This window comes from Vitis riparia, chromosome 17, assembly GCF_004353265.1.
Source record: "Vitis riparia cultivar Riparia Gloire de Montpellier isolate 1030 chromosome 17, EGFV_Vit.rip_1.0, whole genome shotgun sequence".
NCBI classification, from domain to species: Eukaryota; Viridiplantae; Streptophyta; class Magnoliopsida; order Vitales; family Vitaceae; genus Vitis; species Vitis riparia.
Window position 1 is genome coordinate 9,515,656 of NC_048447.1, and position 18,910 is coordinate 9,534,565.

At 35.9% G+C, this 18,910-nt stretch overlaps 1 protein-coding gene across 4 annotated transcripts in view; it reads right to left on the reverse strand.

Moving 5' to 3' along the window:
• LOC117904332 (protein MICRORCHIDIA 6-like) overlaps window positions 1-18,910 on the reverse strand; it is a 47,216-nt gene that overhangs the window by 3,541 nt on the left and 24,765 nt on the right. For all 4 annotated transcript variants that reach the window (XM_034816888.1, XM_034816887.1, XM_034816885.1 and 1 more), the window contains 12 exons: window positions 18,304-18,382; window positions 18,016-18,105; window positions 17,866-17,941; window positions 6,540-6,618; window positions 4,904-5,038; window positions 4,516-4,614; window positions 4,325-4,426; window positions 4,105-4,251; window positions 3,551-3,643; window positions 2,528-2,579; window positions 2,313-2,424; window positions 1,123-1,382 (listed from right to left, as the gene is read on the reverse strand). In XM_034816888.1, the coding sequence (XP_034672779.1) occupies window positions 1,123-1,382; window positions 2,313-2,424; window positions 2,528-2,579; window positions 3,551-3,643; window positions 4,105-4,251; window positions 4,325-4,426; window positions 4,516-4,614; window positions 4,904-5,038; window positions 6,540-6,618; window positions 17,866-17,941; window positions 18,016-18,105; window positions 18,304-18,382 (1,324 nt within the window). The remainder of the gene's footprint in view (window positions 1-1,122; window positions 1,383-2,312; window positions 2,425-2,527; window positions 2,580-3,550; window positions 3,644-4,104; window positions 4,252-4,324; window positions 4,427-4,515; window positions 4,615-4,903; window positions 5,039-6,539; window positions 6,619-17,865; window positions 17,942-18,015; window positions 18,106-18,303; window positions 18,383-18,910) is intronic.

An 18,910-nucleotide genomic window follows, 5' to 3' on the forward strand; every position in this document is an offset into this window, starting at 1 on the left:
ATAATTTTTAATAAAATTTGAGATTTTTTTCCCCAAATAAGTATAAAATCAATTGAAAGTAATGAAATGTTTTACTTATAAATTATCTATTATATAATAATATTTCTAACATATTAAGTGCCTTTATATTTAAACTTTTAATGAATTCATATATCAAATTAAATAAAGTACAAGTAGTTACTAAGAATCTGATATTTATCATTGTCTAAGTTCAAAGTTCTTTATTAGTTATATTATCTTCAATGACTAAGACTAAATATAAATCCAATTAATGTGAATAAATTTAAAATTTTCAAATGATGGAAGAGAATATACCATGTAAAAAATTGTTTAATAAAATACAAAATACAAAATGATAAAAAAAAAAAGACTTAATTTTATTAAAAAAATTATAAGATGGAAAAAAATTCAGATAAAGTTAACATATGAGAAAAAAAATGATAAAAATCGAATAAAAGGAAACAATAAATAAAGGTATTAAGTAGATTTTATAAAATATTATATTTTCTTTTTAATCTTATTTAACTCGATAAAGTAAAGGTTAATTTCACTCAATTGGATTAAATATATTAAGTTCTTTGAGGTTTGGATTAAATATACTTAGTCATTATTACCTTGAAATTTCGGTAAATAACTTCTTTATTTTAAGCAGAAAGGAAAACAAATGAAATTAACAAAAAAAACAGGATAAGGGGGAATATCTGATGAAATTTCAAATTAATGATGGTTAGGTATATTCAATTAAAACCTTTAAGAGACGTGAATGAATTAACTTTACAAAGTAAATTTATTTTTTATTTTTATTTAAAATTTATAACATTATTTTTATTTAGTTTTTTTATGCTATTTGAAATGTAATTATTTTTTATATTTAAAAATTCAAAATTATATTTATATTTATGGGGTTTCACTTTGATTTTTTAAAATCCCTAGCTATATATAGGAATTTTATTTTATTTTTTGGGGGAATAAGACATAAGATTTTTATTTTGGGGAAGGGGGGGCACATGCTCCCCCTTGTGCCCTTACTAGATCCGCCCCTGGGCAGAAGGCACAATCCACTGGCATGAGCTTGTAAGGCTAGTAATGAACACCCAAATTGATTGTTAATGAAGAATTTACCTTGTTGGGATCTGCTTTGAGAATCAGTTATTGGTTCGCCTGGTCTTCCAGCTAAACAATGGGAAGCAGTAGCTGCTGGATGTTGGAAGGCTCCACCTGGAGGTGTTGCTTTTATATTACTAATAGCAGGGGAACTCTGATTCAACCCAATTGGCTTTTCCATAGCAATATGTGGTGAACCATGAGAAGAAATATGCGGAGATACAAGTGTTCGAGGCTTTTTCTTAACCTGATACCCAATTAGTCCACAGTGATAATCCCTGCCAAGATTCAACAATGTGCATCAAGTATGTAATACCAATGCTAGGGGAACATGAACTACCATAACAAATATGGTTATTAGTCAATGAGAAATGGAAAAAGTGAATTTGGTAGGACATATTACAGAGTATTAAGGCCAAAGTCCAATTTCAAAACATAACCTATAAAATTGAGGCATCACAAAAAAGTTTAAATAGAGACTTGAAATGAAGTAATTTCTACATGTCCAATAAAAATACCCTCCATCAATAGAGTTAAACTCATATCAAATAATATATAGACTTTATCTAAATTCCAAGAAAAGCATAACAAAATCATCCCATTTCCTTGTAGTGACCAAGAACCTCCAGACTGTATTCAGATGAAACAAATGAAGATGAAAGGCCAACAGTTCCAAACTGATGTAACTATTATAAGATTTAGAGGTGGGAAAGCAACCGCAACTTTTGGGGCTTTAATGGAGTTAAGCGGTGGGCAAAAAGCAGGAATGAGAAGGAAACACAATCAGAACAGAACAAGAACCACAATTAGCAACCTTATCCCAACTATTGGAGACTCAAATTGTAAAATAGATGAATATTCAATGGGATCTGAGATTGGTCTTAATACTAGTCCTCAACCTCACATCAACCCTTTATGAATTGATTCCACATTCCAATTGGTGGCCAAAGAGGGTTTTTCTGTGAACCTTGTCTGAGACCAGTTGTTAGGCAGGAAAACTAACACAATACCTCAGAGGGGAAATTTCCAAAATTTGTGATAAATAAAATTACAATGTCCAATTTGAACGTTTCTTTAGTACAATTCCACTTGCTTTTATTACTGGCAATATGAAAAACAATAATAGGATTGAGTTAAGGAAGCCAACACACAGGGATAGCTGCTAAGAGCTTTACAAGTAATTCCAATGTTAACAAGTTACTTCTTACCAGTATTCCCATGTCATTTCCTTCAAGCGGCCTTCAAGTTTTTGAAAAAGTGAAGTTCTTTCAAAATCTTGTTTATTGTGAATTGGCTCAATAAAGTTTGCTTCCAGAACACCTAAACAATATTGATAGATTATTGCCACCTATTCTCAGCAATTTTAAATAAAATTTGCCTAAACATTCAAATATGACACACACAGGGCTACAAGGGTTCTCACCAACAACTCCTCTGCCTCTACTGTCTGAGTAGTTTACAACCTGCCAAAATGGCTGCAATGGAAAAAAAGACCACAGATTAAGTGTGACACTTGAAAACATCATCGGAATATTACAAAGTATAGGGCATGCAGGAGAGAGCAAAAGTAATCAAGAGAGAGCTCAAACATTAGTGTGCCAGATTATCACTTAAAAATATGATCAGGATACTACAATAAAAAGCCAGCTTGTGCCCTTGCAAGAGAGAAGAAGAAATGAGAGAGGAAAATCAACTAATAACAGGTTGAGCCCTCATGAAAACCACTAAATGAAAAATGTTGTGCAAAATTCAATTTCAAAAACATGCAAGTTCACACTACCTTGTTCAATTCCATCTTGACATTTTTTTTATAGGAAACAACAATGAATTTTATTGAATTAGAAAATAGGAAATACAAATGAAGGATGAGGAATCCTCCCACAAATGAAAGCTAAACAAATTGAATACCAATAGCAAAAAGCTATGCAGTAATTACAAAAAGCAACCTCTCCTTACTAACCCACACCCATGGAGCTACATGCCATCTTGACATTCACAAGGGGCATTTGGAAAAAAAAAAATTGAGCAGAACCATTTGTGTTTTAATGGCATTCAAATGGGTCAATTTCCATTTTTCTTCACTTGTTTAGAATAAGGTTATTTTAGGATTATTTTTTTTCCTAATAACCTTATCATTGTTTCATTTGATGACCATTGTGATGGCTCCATTTTACACAACACTTGAATGTTCATATGCTATGTCTAATACAGCAAACTGAATCGATTTTATAAAATGCCCAAACACAACCTTAAAGATGTTTCTACTCAGTTATTTAGAAAGTTTTAGTACAAAAAACCTGCAGGGTATGTTCCCTGATAAATTAGGGCACAAAAATCCTCATATACATCATATAAAAAACATTTAAAATATATTCTTGATATATAATGTGACATATCAAACAGTTCAAACTGCCAAATTAAAATATATTACATAAAAAATATTTACCAGTATTAGACGGTTCTTATGGTAGACATTGAAGCCATGGATATTCACTTGTGGAGCTTCTTTAAGAAACCCTATGGTAGTTACAACTGTACCCTGCATAGTTAAAGAAAATGAGTTAAACCTCAGAAAATTGTCAAACTTAGTCATGCAACCAGCATGAATGAAATAGCTGCAGGGGGAAGTGGTCCCTGTAACAACTTGCATTGAAAGATGAACAAAAATAACCCAATTCAGATTAAGGAAGAGGGAGAAAAAAGAGCACAAGAAACAGAGAATAAAGAAACCCCACCCCTGGACCTTTCCATGACCCAGAAAAAAGTTTCAATCTCAATCAACAAGCCTGACATCATAATATATCCTTCTAGGCTTCTCCTAAGGGGACGATGCTAAATGGGGTCCATACTTAACACAAAATTGCTTCTCAAGCCACTTAGCTTTTAAATTCACATAAACAATGTGACATGGGACTTTAGGTTCAAAAAATCCAGAATCTTCAGTAGGCATAGGAGACAAGGATCAACAAAAGAAGAATCTATACAATAAATAAATACAACCTCCACGAGTCCACCAGTTTGAGGTCTGTACAAGATGAATTCTGGAAATTTGAGATCATTGGCGATATTATGATGCTCAACAACTTTCCCACGCAATATTATATTGAAATTTTGAGGTATTCGCAAGTACAAGATGGACAAGTATACCTGTGGAGCATGAGACAGATGGTTTTAGAATTTCTTATAAATGGAATTATATCTTCTAGAAATATAAACTTACACGGAGGGAAATATGGAATCGGTTGGCAATGTGCTGTTCATTTATTGTTTTCCAAGCAGGAATTGTTGTAACCTGTTTGATATCCCCACCTATACGTATATCCTACAATACCAAGTCACAAGAAAATACCTCATTGGAATCTCTGCACAGTACATCTCAAAAAGAAAAAGGCACAACGAATAAAATTGAACCTCAGGATCTGAATCAAAATCCAGCTCCACATTCCCATCATCACTGAACCATAAATTGTAGATAACAACTTTTGTGCCATGATACCCAATGTCATCAAACTGCCATCAAATAGAAAGACATGTGAAATGAAGCTTTGAAAAGGAGGAGAGTTTTAAATGCTACAACAAGAAATATCTAGGAAGTTGAAATCTAATATATAGACATTGAAAGTTCCGAAACATGCAGCAGAAAATATGGGGAGTTGCAGGGATCCTACTTGTGTTCAGAGTCACAAAACTGATAGATTCCTGACCTCAGGTTTAAAGGTTTTTGAAAATATAAATCCAATGATTTTTTTAACAAGACAAGAAAACCTCCAAAAGAAAAAAAATAAAATTATAGGCTTACTTGCTTTAGAAGCTCTTGCTCTGTTGAATATGGAGACCACCGCAAAAGAATGGAGAGATTAGACGTGAAATGTTTTTTACCATATCGATGCAAGGGTTCCATAGTGCTAGTTGATGTGTTAAACTCATAATCCACCTGCAATTGACACAAGATCTCAAACTAGGTATTTGACATGAGATGAATCAGAGTATGAGGAAATCAGAAAAACCTGGAGTTTAAAAGTACACAGCTAACAAGTTCATGATAATTGACACCTGCTGTGGTCCTTTTCTTGTTTTGTTTTGGACTCTACTATAACAAACAAAAGAAGGGGCTGAAACAGAAGGACAAGGAATCCTTGAAAAGACAGGAACTGAGAAGAAAACAAAACAAATAATAGGATTACAACAAAAAATTGGACCCAACCAAACTATTCTAAAGACAAAGCTGGATGAGGATAAAAATCCCCTAAAGCTGCCAGGAATTTAGCTTCTCTCTCAGAAAGCCAATCAACCACCTGATAGTCAGTCTGGTGCTCCAACTGAAGGACAAACTTGTGCTACTAGATCTGTCCAGGTTTTCTCTCACCCATAGTTCAAACACAAAGACCCTGTACTTGCAAAAGCAGCTAAAAACATAAAAAGCTATGAGTCTCCATTAATGTTAAGATCCAGAGCCTCCTTAGCATGGGGCTCTTAGAAACCTTTTGACAAACCAAAGGCCACAGCCTCAATCGCCAACCCATGACCTGCTGGTCCAGAGAAGGGATGCATCATGTTCTTTCTTCCTCCCCACCCTACACCTCCAGTGCCTCCCACCACCATTCCCTAGTCTCAAAATACTCTTTCATACCTAGTGACCTAGGTTCCCAAAAGCGCCTATCAAAATCTTAGAGCAACAAACATTTTGGCGACTCACAGTCCCTAAGAAGTTAAAAAACAGATTCTGTTGCACATGCCATCAATCATGCCTGGGACATAATTAATAATTATTAGATTTGTTTCTAACCAGATCAACCAGACAATGACTAGAATGGTACAAGATGCAGCGCATCATGAGCACTCTCCAACCAAACCCCCCAAGGAAATAACCAACATGGCAGGAAAATAACAAATTTCCATCAAGGGAAAACAGCCTCTCCAAGGCATAGGCTCAAGGCCAAGCAAAACTTTCAAAACCAATCTTCATTACTTTGGGTGAAAATTTCAAAATACTTTGACCCTAGCAATTGATTAATTAGGTATCTCTTTATCCCAAGGAAGAAGCCTCCAAATGGCAATTTATAGCATGCACGTGATTATAGGCACATACAATCCATTAACAAATTGAAACGGCTATATGCAGGTACTTAAATGACACTGGCTATAGAGGAAGCTGGACTGGAGGCAGTAGAGATGAAGCTGAGAGCAGAGGGGGGTAACAGTAGGGTGCCTAGTTACAGTTGGCCCAAATCATGACTTAGGCATAGGCAATCAGAAATCAAAATTATGGTCAATCTTTTTCAGGCTATCGAATCAGCAAGCCTGCAGTACTCAAACAACATTGGTTAGGTTACCATGCTACATTTTCTTACATTGAGAAAAATAGAGAAAATAGATGGCTAAGAATCAGCATAATCTACAATCCAACTAAAATAAGTGGAACAATGCGAACTCACCATAGGTACTACTATTCTGTCATGGCCTGTTTGTCTGAGAAATGAATAAGAAAGGAGACCAGCGCTTTGAGTCAACTTCCTGAACACAATATAAATTAATAAGGATAGTACAAGTTTGAAAACAAATAACGCTTGGATAGACAAAATTGCAGTTGCACCTTATTTACATATATAGCTCAGTTTCTAAATTCTGATCAGCATGTTAATGACATTTCTATAACGTCTTTTTAAAGAGAACTTCTACAGTCATGAAGAATCATATTTCACTTTGAAAAAAACAACTGCAGTAAACATGAGTGCATGTGTGAGAGATGCATGTGCATGTGTATGTTGTGTGTGTGTGTGTGTGTGTGTGAGAGAGAGAGAGAGAGATAGATAGATGCATGTGCATGTGTGAGAGATGCATGTGCATGTTGTGTATGTGTGTGTGAGATTGAGAGATAGATAGAAAGATGCATGTGCATGTGTAAGATAGTAAACATGAGAGTGCATGTGTGAGAGATGCATGTGCATGTGCATGTTGTGTGTGTGAGAGATAGATAGATAGATAGATAGATAGATAGATACATGCATATACATGTGCATGTGTGAGATAGTAAACATGAGAGTGCATGTGTGAGTGAGATAGATAGATGCATGTGCATGTGTGAGATGGTAAACATGAGAGTGCATGTGTGAGTGAGATAGATAGATGGATGCATGTGTGCATGTGCATGTGTATGTTGTGTGTGATAGATAGATAGATAATAGAGAGAGAGAGAGAGAGATTTGAAGCGCAAGAAGAAGAAAAGTAGGCATCAGGGAAGCCACATGGAGAGAAACAAGCCCAAACTGAAGCCCAATGCAAAAGCCAAACTGCTTCCACTTCACAAAGCGCTTTGCCTAGAGTTACATTTGTGGCTGGTTGGAGATTAAATCAATACCCAAGGGCTGGACCCAAAAGAGAGTAAGACATAGGAACCCCATATGGCCCACAAAACCAGGGCCACTTTCAGTCTCAGTTGGGTGCCCCTGAACTTACACCATCTTTCTCAAATCACATAAGGGAGTGAACAAGGACTTAGCCATATTGCTTGCAAAGTGAGGTGGGTTATGTGTCATAGGGGGTGAGACAACTAAGCCAGATGAGACGATTACCTCAAGGAAGGCATGGCAAGATAGAATGCAAAAACACAATGCTAAGATTGAAGGTTCTGCTTGGTCAAAAGGGAAACTAGTTCAAGTGAGGAAAATGAGAGAAGGCTCATAAGTTGCAAGAACCAAAAGAAGGAAGTGACAACTCACTGGAGGCTCATTTTCTGGTTCAGATTCTTAGGATGATCCCATTCTACTCAGTCTCAAATAGGATACTACTCGGGTGGGCTGGGTCAGGTTGACAGTCAACACAAACTCAAGCCATACATGAAACTCATTGTCATCTTCTAGTCAAAATTGAGTTACAGACCACCTTATATGTACTTCTGAGGGTGAGTCCTTCGCTTCTAGATTTCTCTCTCTCTTACTCTTTTGATTCAATTAGCTCCACCTTCCAAGTTCCTTTAGTGGGTTTACCAATAATAACAAAAAAAATTAGCAAGTTCTTTCTTATGGCTAGAGCTTGATATCTTCTCAAGAGGGTCTTGCCATTTCATTATCCACTTTTGATCCTAATGATTTAACATATTATGTCAATGTAAAATTGTAAATATACTTGCAATCAATAACTAATTGCTAATTTTGTGCCATATGGTTGAGTTTCATAGTTTTAAAAGGCGCAAGACACAACTAAAGCACAAAAGTCTCCTATAGTTTAGGCACAAGAGGCAACACAAGGTGCGCTTTTGTGTGAAGTGAAATGCAACCTAGGATGTATATCAATTTTATAAAATAAGATTCAAAATCTAATCCAATTAATAAAAACATTTAAGATTCCAAACATTTAAAAGAAACATTCAATAAAAAAGTAATGGAATTATATAAATTTCAATATATAATTAGAAATTTTAAGAATAAAAGTATTTAAAAAGGAAGAGTAAAATCAACAAGGTATATTGCTTCAATAAGGCGCATGTCTTGGCAAGCGAGGCACTATAACTAAGGAGTGGTTCCACTTTGAGCCTAGGTGCACTTAAAGCACGCCTTTTAAAACTTTGTTGAGTTTCTTAATCGCACTTTTTCTCTTTTAACATGACCTTCATTTACTAATCATTTCCACACTAAAGATTTGGAAATACTTGAGATTGACATTTCTTGTTCTTATCAAGACATTTTCTTTCAAAGTATATTCTTGATCTTCATTTTGAGACATATCTCTCAGGTGCTTTATTTTTTAATGTGTCCATGAATTCTACCATTAAACTTGACGAAGAAGAAGGGGAATTACTTGAAAACTTTTCACACTATCATCATAGTGTCAGGAAATTGATTTAATTATTATTTGAAAAGATAATATTGTTAGAATATATGGTTGATTTTGTAGATTTGATTTCATTTTTTCTTTATTTATTATATTATGCACTTTAGGCAAGTCTTAGATTTTAGAGTAATTTTAGGGAGTGTATATTTTTAGGATCTGATTTAGTTTCCTAATTTTTTTTTCTTTTGTATAGTTTGTTTATATATTTCCTTGTAATCTCATTATTTTTTGGAATACGAATAATTTTAGAATTTTTTTTTTCAAGATATTAGAGCCTGAAAAGAATTTTTGATAATTTTCTCTCTTTGAAGAAAAAAAAAAATCTTCTTTCTTGGCTTTCATTGCCAAGATTAAATTTCTTGCTTTTAGCCTTCGTTGCCCCCAATTTTTCATATCTTTTTTGTCCGTTATCTTCCTTGACCATGTCAAAATCCTCCAAAAATACCCTTACTGATGTCTCTTCATCTTAAACTAAAGCTATCACCCATTTAGACAATCCAATGTTGCAGATTACAATAGACAAAATGAATGGAGAAAATTTCTTTGAGTAGTCCCAATTAGCGAAACTTTTTCTCACAAGTAGAGAAAAGATGAAATATTTATGTGATACTGTTAAGAAACCAAAAAAGTATCATTTATCTTATGAATCATGGGAAGCTGAAAATTCCATGATTATGTCATGGTTGTTGAATTCTATGTTACCAGAAATTGGAAAACCATTCTTATATCTCTCCTCAACCAAAGAAGTTTGGGATGTTGTCTCGCAACCTATTCAAAGAAAGGAAACACTACTCGGATTTATGAGTTGAAGACTATGATTCACAATACAAAGCAGAAAGATCTCACTGTAACAACCTACTACAACACCTTGAAAATCTTATGGCAAGAGTTGGATCTTCGTCAACACTTTGAGATGGAATCTACAACAAATGCATCAATGTTGGTGGAGCTCTAGGAACGAGATTGTGTCTTTGACTTTCTTGTTGATCTTAAGCTTGAATTGGATGAGTTAAGAAGTAGAGTACTTGGAAAAGAACCCCTTCCATGCTTAAGTGAAGTTCATTCTTATGTATGTAGTGAAGAAAGTAGGAGAAGTGTCATGTTAGCACCAAGTTCTTAAGAGAATTCTGCCCTTAAAGTTGCTCAGGACAGTACCCCTATTGGTCCTATGGTTCCTTCAAACTATGGCAAAAAAGGTCTAGAGAAAAAGAAAATAGATGGTATGATTATTGCCATAAACCAAGACACATGAAGGAGACATGCCGAAAGTAGAATGGAAAGCCCTCGGTTGGTAATAAAGGAGACAACTAGCCTTTTAAGAAGGTTTATCAGAGCGATGTTACTGATAATTCAGAACCAGAAAGTGCTACTCAATCTTTAGAGAAGGCTCCTTCCACTAAGGATCAATTAGAGCTCTTGTATAAGATGATGGAACATGTTGGGAATTCCACCAACTCATCCTCCCTCTTTGCATAATCAGGTAATATCCATGCAACCCTTAATATTCTTGAAAAATCTCCATCTAAATCCCGGATCATTGATTAAGGGGCTTCAAATCACATGACTAATGAAACACATCATTTTCTAACCTACAATCCATGCCCGAATAAAGGTAAAGCCACTATTGCAAATGGATCTTCTATCCACATTAATGGCAAAGGTTCAGTTTCTATTTCTCCTTCATTGCCTTTAAACCCTATTCTTCATGTACCTAAGATTGCATGCAATTTTTTATCCATTAGCAAAGTGACCAAGTCCCTTAATTGTTGTGTAACTTCCTATCCCACTCATTGCATTTTTCAGGACCTAGCTACGGGGAGGAAGATTGGTAATGCTGAAGAGAAAGACGGGTTGTATTACTTGACTCCCGAAGCTAAGAAAACTACATAGGTTATCTTTCAAAGATTGTTGATAATAAAATAAAAAAAAAAGGAAATTTGGTTGCTACATCATAGATTTGGTCATCCAAACTTTGTCTCACTATTTCCTCAATTATTTGTTGATTTTGAACTTTCCAAATTTCAATGTCAAGTTTGTGAGTTGTCTAAGAGTCATCGTGTTCTTTTTCCTTCAAGCAACAAAAAATCTGAAATTCCTTTCTTTGTGATCCATAGTGATATATGGGGGCCATCTCGAGTTACTTCTTATTTAGGCTATAAATGGTTTGTTAGCTTTATTGATGATTGCACTAGAACAACATGGATTTACCTTCTAAAGGAAAAATCAGAAGTTGCTACTTCCTTCAAAACATTTCATAAGATGATCCAAACCCAATTCCATACCAAAATCCAAGTGTTAAGGACCAAGAGTATTTCAATACCATTTTGAAAGAGTATTTCAAAACTAGAAGTTGTTCTGAAGTAGGGGGGTGGCGTCCTTGTATTGAGGGGTTGTCTTTCATGCGGTTAGTGAGCAGTGAGGCCGAGGGCTGGAGATTCATTTTTCAGAAGAAGAGGTGTTTGCAGCACTCATAGATCCAGGCAAGGACAAAGCCCGGGGGCTTTACCATGACTTTTTGGTTGTTTTGTTAGGATGTGGTGAAGATTGGGATTATGGGTTTATTTAGAGAATTTCATGAGAGGAGCAGATTTGTAAAGTCACTGAATGCTACTTTCCTGGTTTTAGTTCCAAAGAAGGGAGGTGCAGAAGATCTGAAAGACTTCAGGCCGATTAGCCTTGTGGGCAGCCTCTATAAGTTGTTGGCCAAGGTGTTGGCTAATAGAATTAAAAAGGTGATGGAGAAAGTGATTTCGGAGTCCCAAAATGCCTTTGTGGAGGGTAGATAGATTTTGGATGCAGTTTTGATTGCAAATGAGGTTGAGGACTCAAGGTGGAAAGACAATGTAGGGGGTGTGTAATGTAAGTTGGATATAGAGAAGGCTTATGATCATGTTTAGTTTGAGTTTTTTTATGGCGGTACTTAAAAAAATGGGTTTTGGGGAGAGATGGCTAAAGTGGATAGAATGGTGCATCTCTACTGTGAAATTTTCTGTTTTAATAAATGGTTCTCCTTCCGGTTTTTTCCAAAGGTCGAAGGGGTTGAGACAAGGAGATCCCCTCTCCCCTTATATGTTTGTGATAGCCATAGAGGTGTTTAGTTGCTTATTGAGAAGGACTATTAGTGGGGGCTTCTTATCTGGGTGGAGGGTGAGAGGTAGGAGTGTCAGGGGACTCCAATCTCGCATTTGTTATTTGCGGATGATACGTTGGTATTTTGTGAGGAGTCTTAGACCAGATGACTTATCTAAGCTGGCTTCTCATGTGGTTTGAGGCGTGTTCAGGGTTGAAGATCAATCTAGAGAAGAGTAAGTTAATCCTGGTGGGTAAGGTGCATTATATAGAGGACTTGGCCTTGGAGTTGGGTTGTAAAGTGGGTGGGCTCCTTTCCTGTTATCTGGGTTTACCTTTGGGGGGCCCCTTCAAATCAATGGTTGTGTGGGATGGTGTTGAAGAGCGGTTTCATAGAAGGCTTGCAATGTGGAAGAGGCAGTATATTTCAAAAGGAGGGAGACTCACTCTAATCCAAAGCACTCTATCTAGCATGCCTATCTACTTTATGTCTCTTTTCTACTTGCCAAGAAAAGTGAGGCTGCATTTGGAGAAGATTCAGAGGGATTTTCTATGGGATGGGGGAGCTCTCGTACAAAAGCCACATCTTGTTAGGAGGAACTTGGTTTGCTTGGATAAAAAAGAATGGTGGGTTGGGTGTGAGAAATTTAGCTTTGATCAATAGCACTCTCTTAAGTAAGTGGAATTGGCGGTTTGCCAACGAAAGAGAGGCTTTTTGGAGGCGAGTCATCAATCACAGGTATGGTGAAGAGGGGGAAGGGGGGGGGGAGGGGGTGGCGCACTCGAGCAGTAAGTGGGAGATACAGTATTGGGCTTTGGAAAGCAATAAGGAAGGAATGGTTGATTTTAAATGGTAGGTTGGCCTACCAAGTGGGTAGAGAGTGAGATTCTGGACGGACAAGTGGTGTGGAGATGAGCCACTTTGTGAGTCATTCCCTTCTTTATTTTCCATCTCTTTGTCTAAGAATGCTTGGGTATCGGATGTCTGGAATCCCGTTGGTAATGGGGATGGTTGGACCCCTCTTTTCACAAGGGCGTTTAATAATTGGGAGATTGAGTTGGTGGAGCATTTTTTGCATAGGACCCAAGCCTTCCAAGTGCAAAGGGAGGAGGAAGATAGAGTGTTCTGGACAGAATCAAAGTGTGGCACTTTTTGAATCAAGTCTCTTTATTCTATTTTGAAGCCCAGAGGTTCTTCTGTGTTCCCTAGTGATAGTATTTGGAGGGTGAGAGTGCCTCCTAAGGTAACATTCTTCGCTTGGGAGGCTTCTTGCAGTAAAGTCTTAACTCTGAATCAACTTCAAAGGAGGGGGTTCTCTTTGGCAAACAAGTGTTTTCTTTGCCTTTCTGAAGTAGAAACAGTGGATCACCTTTTACTTCATTGTGTTAAGACGCAGGTCCTGTGGAATCTTCTTTTCTCCCTTTTTGGTGTGACTTGGACTCTATCATGTACAGTGAAGGAAACTCTTCTTGGGTGGCATGGAGCGTTTGTGGGGAAAGTTCGAAAGAAGGCTTGGCAAATGACCCCCTTATGTATATTTTGGTCAGTTTGGAAGGAAATGAATTTATTAGCCTTTGGGAATGAGGAACTTTCACTTCAAAAACAAAAATATTCTTTTGTATGTAATCTTTGGTCTTGGGTTAGGGTTTCTTTAGTTTTGAGCCCTTCTTCTCTTGTAAGTTTTTTAGATTGGTTAGGCTCTAAGTGAGGGAAGGTGGTGTGTTGCTTTCCTTTCCCCTTAGGAGTGTGTCTTTGGGCTTGTTTGTATACTCCCTGTATACTTTGAGGGCACTGTTTTTGGTGCTTCCTCTTCTAGTTTAATATACATCCTTTTATCTATCAAAAAAAAAAAAAAAATACCATTTTAGGTTCATATCTTCTTGAAAATGGGATTTTACATCATTCTTCACACAATGATACACCCCAGCAAAATGAAGTGGCTGAGAGGAAAAATAGGCATTTACTTGAGGTAGCTAGAGCTTTGATGTTCACAAGAAATGTACCCAAAATTTACTTCACTAATGTTGTGCTAATTGTTGCCTATCTTATTAATCATATGTCATCCAAAGCCATAAACATGAAAAATCCTATTAATGTTCTTAAGTGTCATTTTCCTAGCGTTAATGTCTTTGGTTCTCTTCCTCTTATAATATTTGGGTGTGTTGCCTTTATTCATATTCATAGTAGAGAAAGGTCTAAACTTGATCCTAGAGCTCTTAAATGTATATTCTTTGGTTACTCTCCCACACAAAAAGGGTACAAGTGTTTCCATCTTCCAACAAAAAAAATTTTGTGACCATGGATGTCAAATTTTTTGAAGATCTCTCGTACTATCCTAGGACAGATCTTTAAGAGAAGAAAATTGGAGTTGAAGATCTGCCCTATTCCTTGAGTCAACCCTCTTCATTTGTATATCTAGCTATAAATGACCTTTCCCTTCTCAAATTTGACCAACCTAGCAGCCAAAGAGAGGCTAGCAGTGAGCTGGAACAGCAACAAAATGAAGGAAATGAAAATGGGCAGCAACAACAACAACAACTTGAGTCAACCTTAGGGTTTGGCTCTTTAGATCTAGAACCTGAAAAAAATGACAAAGTGGTGGAGAATGACACTGAAACTGGAAAAACACCATTGGCTTACTCTAGAAGGAAATGGGATAATGTGATAGATCCCATCTCTCTCTCACATAGTCAATCTTCAACTCCAGAAACAGATACGCACATCCCTTGCCTCCTTCAAGTTCTTTCTTTGAATTTGACTTAGATATTCCAATTGCAATTAGGAAAGGGGTTAGAACTTGTACTAAACACCCTTTGTCTAATTTTGTGTCTTATCATCAACTTAGTCCTAGCTACAAAGCCTTCACCACTAATTTGATCTCAAAATCTATCCCCAACAATATACAAGAAGCTCTAAAAGACCCTAAATGGAGGGAAGCTATATTTGAGGAGATGAGAGCCTCACATAAGAATGGGACTTGAGAAGTGGTAGAGTTGCTGAATGGAAAAAAAAAATAATTGGCTGCAAATGGGTATTTGCCATTAAACACAAGGCAGAAGGTTCAATAGAGAAACATAAAGCTAGATTGGTGGCTAAAGGGTATACATAAACTCTTGGACTTGAGTATTAAAAGACATTCATTCCTGTAGAAAAAATGAATTCTATTAGAATCCTTTTATCTCTAGTTGTTAATCTAGATTGGTCTCTTTACCAATTTCATGTGAAAAATGCATTTTTGCATAGAAATGTAGAGGAAGAAGTATACATGGACCTTCCACCAGGATTTGAGAATTTGTTTAATTATAAGGTGTGTAGGTTAAAGAAGTCTTTATATGGGCTCTAGCAATCACATAGAGCATGATTTGACAGATTCAAAAAATTCTTGAAAACATAGGGCTTTAGTCAAAGTCAAGGGGATCATATTGATTTGCTAAACACTCATCATTAAAGAAAATCACTATTCTTATTGTCTATGTAGATGATATCATTGTTACAAGTGATGATGTAAAACAAATTGAAAGATCTTTTAGCAAAGGAGTTTGAGATAAAGGACTTAGGAAACTTGAGATATTTTTTTGGTATGGAGGTAGCAAGACAAAGCATGGTATAGCCATCTCTCCAAGGAAATGTGTGTTGGATTTGCTTAAAGAGACCAGGATGATAGTTTGTAAACTTGCAAATACTCCTATCGACCCTAATCTGATCTTGATGGAAGTCTATTTGATAAAAGGAGATACCAAAGGCTAGTGGAAAAGTTGATTTATTTATCGCATATTAGACCCGATATAGCATACACAGTAAGTGTGGTGAGCCAATTTATGCATTCACCGAGGGAATGCCACATGGATGATGTTCAAGGGATTCTTAGATACTTAAAGGCTACTCCTAGAAAAGGATTGTTGTCTAAAAACAATGGTCATCTTCTTGTTGAAGCATACACAGATGCAAATTGGGTAGGTTTTAAAAAGGACCAAAGATTAACATCGGGTTATTGCACTTTTTTGGGAGGAAATCTTGTGACATGGAGGAGTAAAAAACAGCCTATTGTAGCTAGATCAAGCACTGAAGCTGAATTTCAAGCTTTAGCACAAGGCATATGCAAAGTAATGTGAATTAAGATCCTACTCAAAGAATTGCATATGGAACCTAAAGACCCTGTGAAGATTTATTGTGATAATAAAGCAACTATCAACTTTGCACATAATCCAATTCAATATGATCAGACTAAACATGTTGAGGTGGATAGACATTTCATAAAGGAGAAGATTGAAAGTAGAATTATTTCTACACCTTATGTGACTACCAGACAATAGTTAGCAAATATTTTCATAAAAGGAATCCCAAGTATCACGTTTGATTATATTGTTGGCAAGCTAGGAATGCATGATATCTATGCCCCAACTTGAGGGGTAGTGTTAGAATATGTGGTTGATTTTGTAGATTTTATTTTATTATTTATTTATTTATTATATTATGTGCTTTAGCCAAGTCTTAGATTTTAGAATAATTTTAGGGATTGTATATTTTTAGGATTTTATTTAGTTTCCTATTTTTTTTTGTACAACTTGTTATATATATTTCCTTGTAATCTCTTTATTTTTTGGAATACAAATAATTTCAAAAATTTTGTTTTCTTTTTCAAATACTTTTGTCATTAGTATAGTTACTTAGTATATACATACTCCTCGTCAGCCTAATTTTGAGGTTGTTGGTCATATTTTACATCATTTAGATTGCAACATCTAGAAAGGATTCTTGTATAAGCTCTCTTCCTTATAGCAATAGGCCTTAAAAATGTTGATCAGACCAATAGTCAATAGGTAATTTACATCTGCCTAATGCATATTTGTGGGGTTGATCTTGTTAATCGATGCAACAAGAAACAAACTATTGTAACAGGTCCAAGTTTTGAGGTTGAGTATTATGCTATGGTCCACATAGCTTTTGAGATGTCATAGGTTCAGGCTCCCCTTCAAGGTATGGTATTGTTGTTCTGACTCCTGTTTTGATGCATTGTGACAATAACAAGCACACAAAGCATATAAAGGTTGTTGCTATCTCATTTGAAATTTGCTACTTTGGAGATATAGTAGTACACTCTACATTCAATCTAATGAACAGTTGTGCTACATTCTGACAGGTTGTCTTATGGTACCTTAAAACAATTTTTTTTTCCAAGTTGGGCATGTTTAAACTATATTCTACAACTTCAAGGGGATAATATGTTGTGTTACCAACAATTATTCTAATCTTATTTATTAGATGCAAGAATATAAATAGACAGGAAAGTTAGGACAAATAAGATAGAGGTTCCATATTGCCCTCTTTTTTCCTCCTTCCTACTCACAATATCATAGGTTCATACTTCCAACTCCAGCAAATGTGGCATCCATCTAAAGATAGAACAGGAATGGCCAAGAGTGCTATCATGGGGCCTCGACACGTTGTGTTTAAGGAATTCTCAGTAAGACAGCACATGTAAGACACCATAGATAGAAAAGCCACCATGTTCTACCATGAGTGGGCAGCCTCAATGAGTGTCTTAGATAGAACGGCCATTATTCAGATACCCATGCACAACACCAAGTGGAACCAGTTCAGCAGCTATTGCTCCTTAAATTTTTAGGGCACTTCTGTTCATGCCCTGTTCAACTTGCCACATTTTTTCATTCAGTCATTGCCATGTTTAGTTCTGAACCAGGGTGTTTCTAAGCCAAATTTCTCCCTAATATTAGAATATCCAAAATATCTGTACTAGACCCTCCATCCTCTAATGGAAATCGCATCTTAGAATTGTTTATAAACAGTGAACATAGAAATTCAACAGCACAAGAGAATAGAAGATATCATTCAAGTCATACCCATTGTCCAGGTGGCGGCTGAAGACAATAACATCTGCTCCAAGTCTCATAGAGCTGGTCTTGAAGCCATTTCCATCTGTAATGCTACACATCAGCCAACTCATATGGAAGGAGAAAAAAAATGCAGAATGAAAAACATAACATCCTTACATTGTCCAATTGCCGATTTTGATTTCTTATCTGAGAATCCAAAACTCATACAGCACCGCATTGCTTCTGGGCCCATTCCACCACCGTCATCTAATTGGGGAAGATAGGTCATGAAGAACACAAGAGTTGGATAAAATTTCTTTTGATTAAGAAATTTACAATGAGAAAGACACCAAAATAATATTTAAAAACCCTCTTCCTGTTGTTAATAAGGTTAAATATAAAAAAAAAAAAAAATATATATATATATATATATATATATATAAAAATAAATAAATAAATAAATACCTTGAATTAACAATGCTGGACTTCCATCTCTTGGATTTGAGGTTTTATCTACAATTACAAAGGTGGCCCCATTTTGAATCTGTTCAAATGGACACATAAAATGCAATAAAACTAGGTTTTGTCAGGTTTTTACCTAAGTGCTGAATTTGTAGAAGAAGAAAAAAACTAGGAGCAAAATTTCATGGAATTAAACAATTTTAGAACCCAGAGTTCCAGTGTTCAGTGTTCAAATAAACATATTAGAAATTCAAGTCCTCTCCCTATCTATTTATCTATCTAATTATCTATGACCACAAACATGTAGTTTGTCCACAAGTACTATTATTTGTGCCTCCCATGGCAAGTGAAAGTCTTAGAGCATAATATACATTATGGATCCAAATACTAACAGCTTAAACTTACAGGAAAATTGGTAACTCGATACTTTCTACTTGAGGCATTAGGTTGCAGAAGTGATAGTTTGGCATCATGGGCTCTAGAAGTCACTAGCTGCCAAAATTTAAAGATAAGATAACCTTAGACACTATGACTAAGAGGCCCAAAAGGAATGACCTAGCAAAAAACAATATATTTCAAAAGGTGGTAGACTAAGAGTATGTTGTTGAGT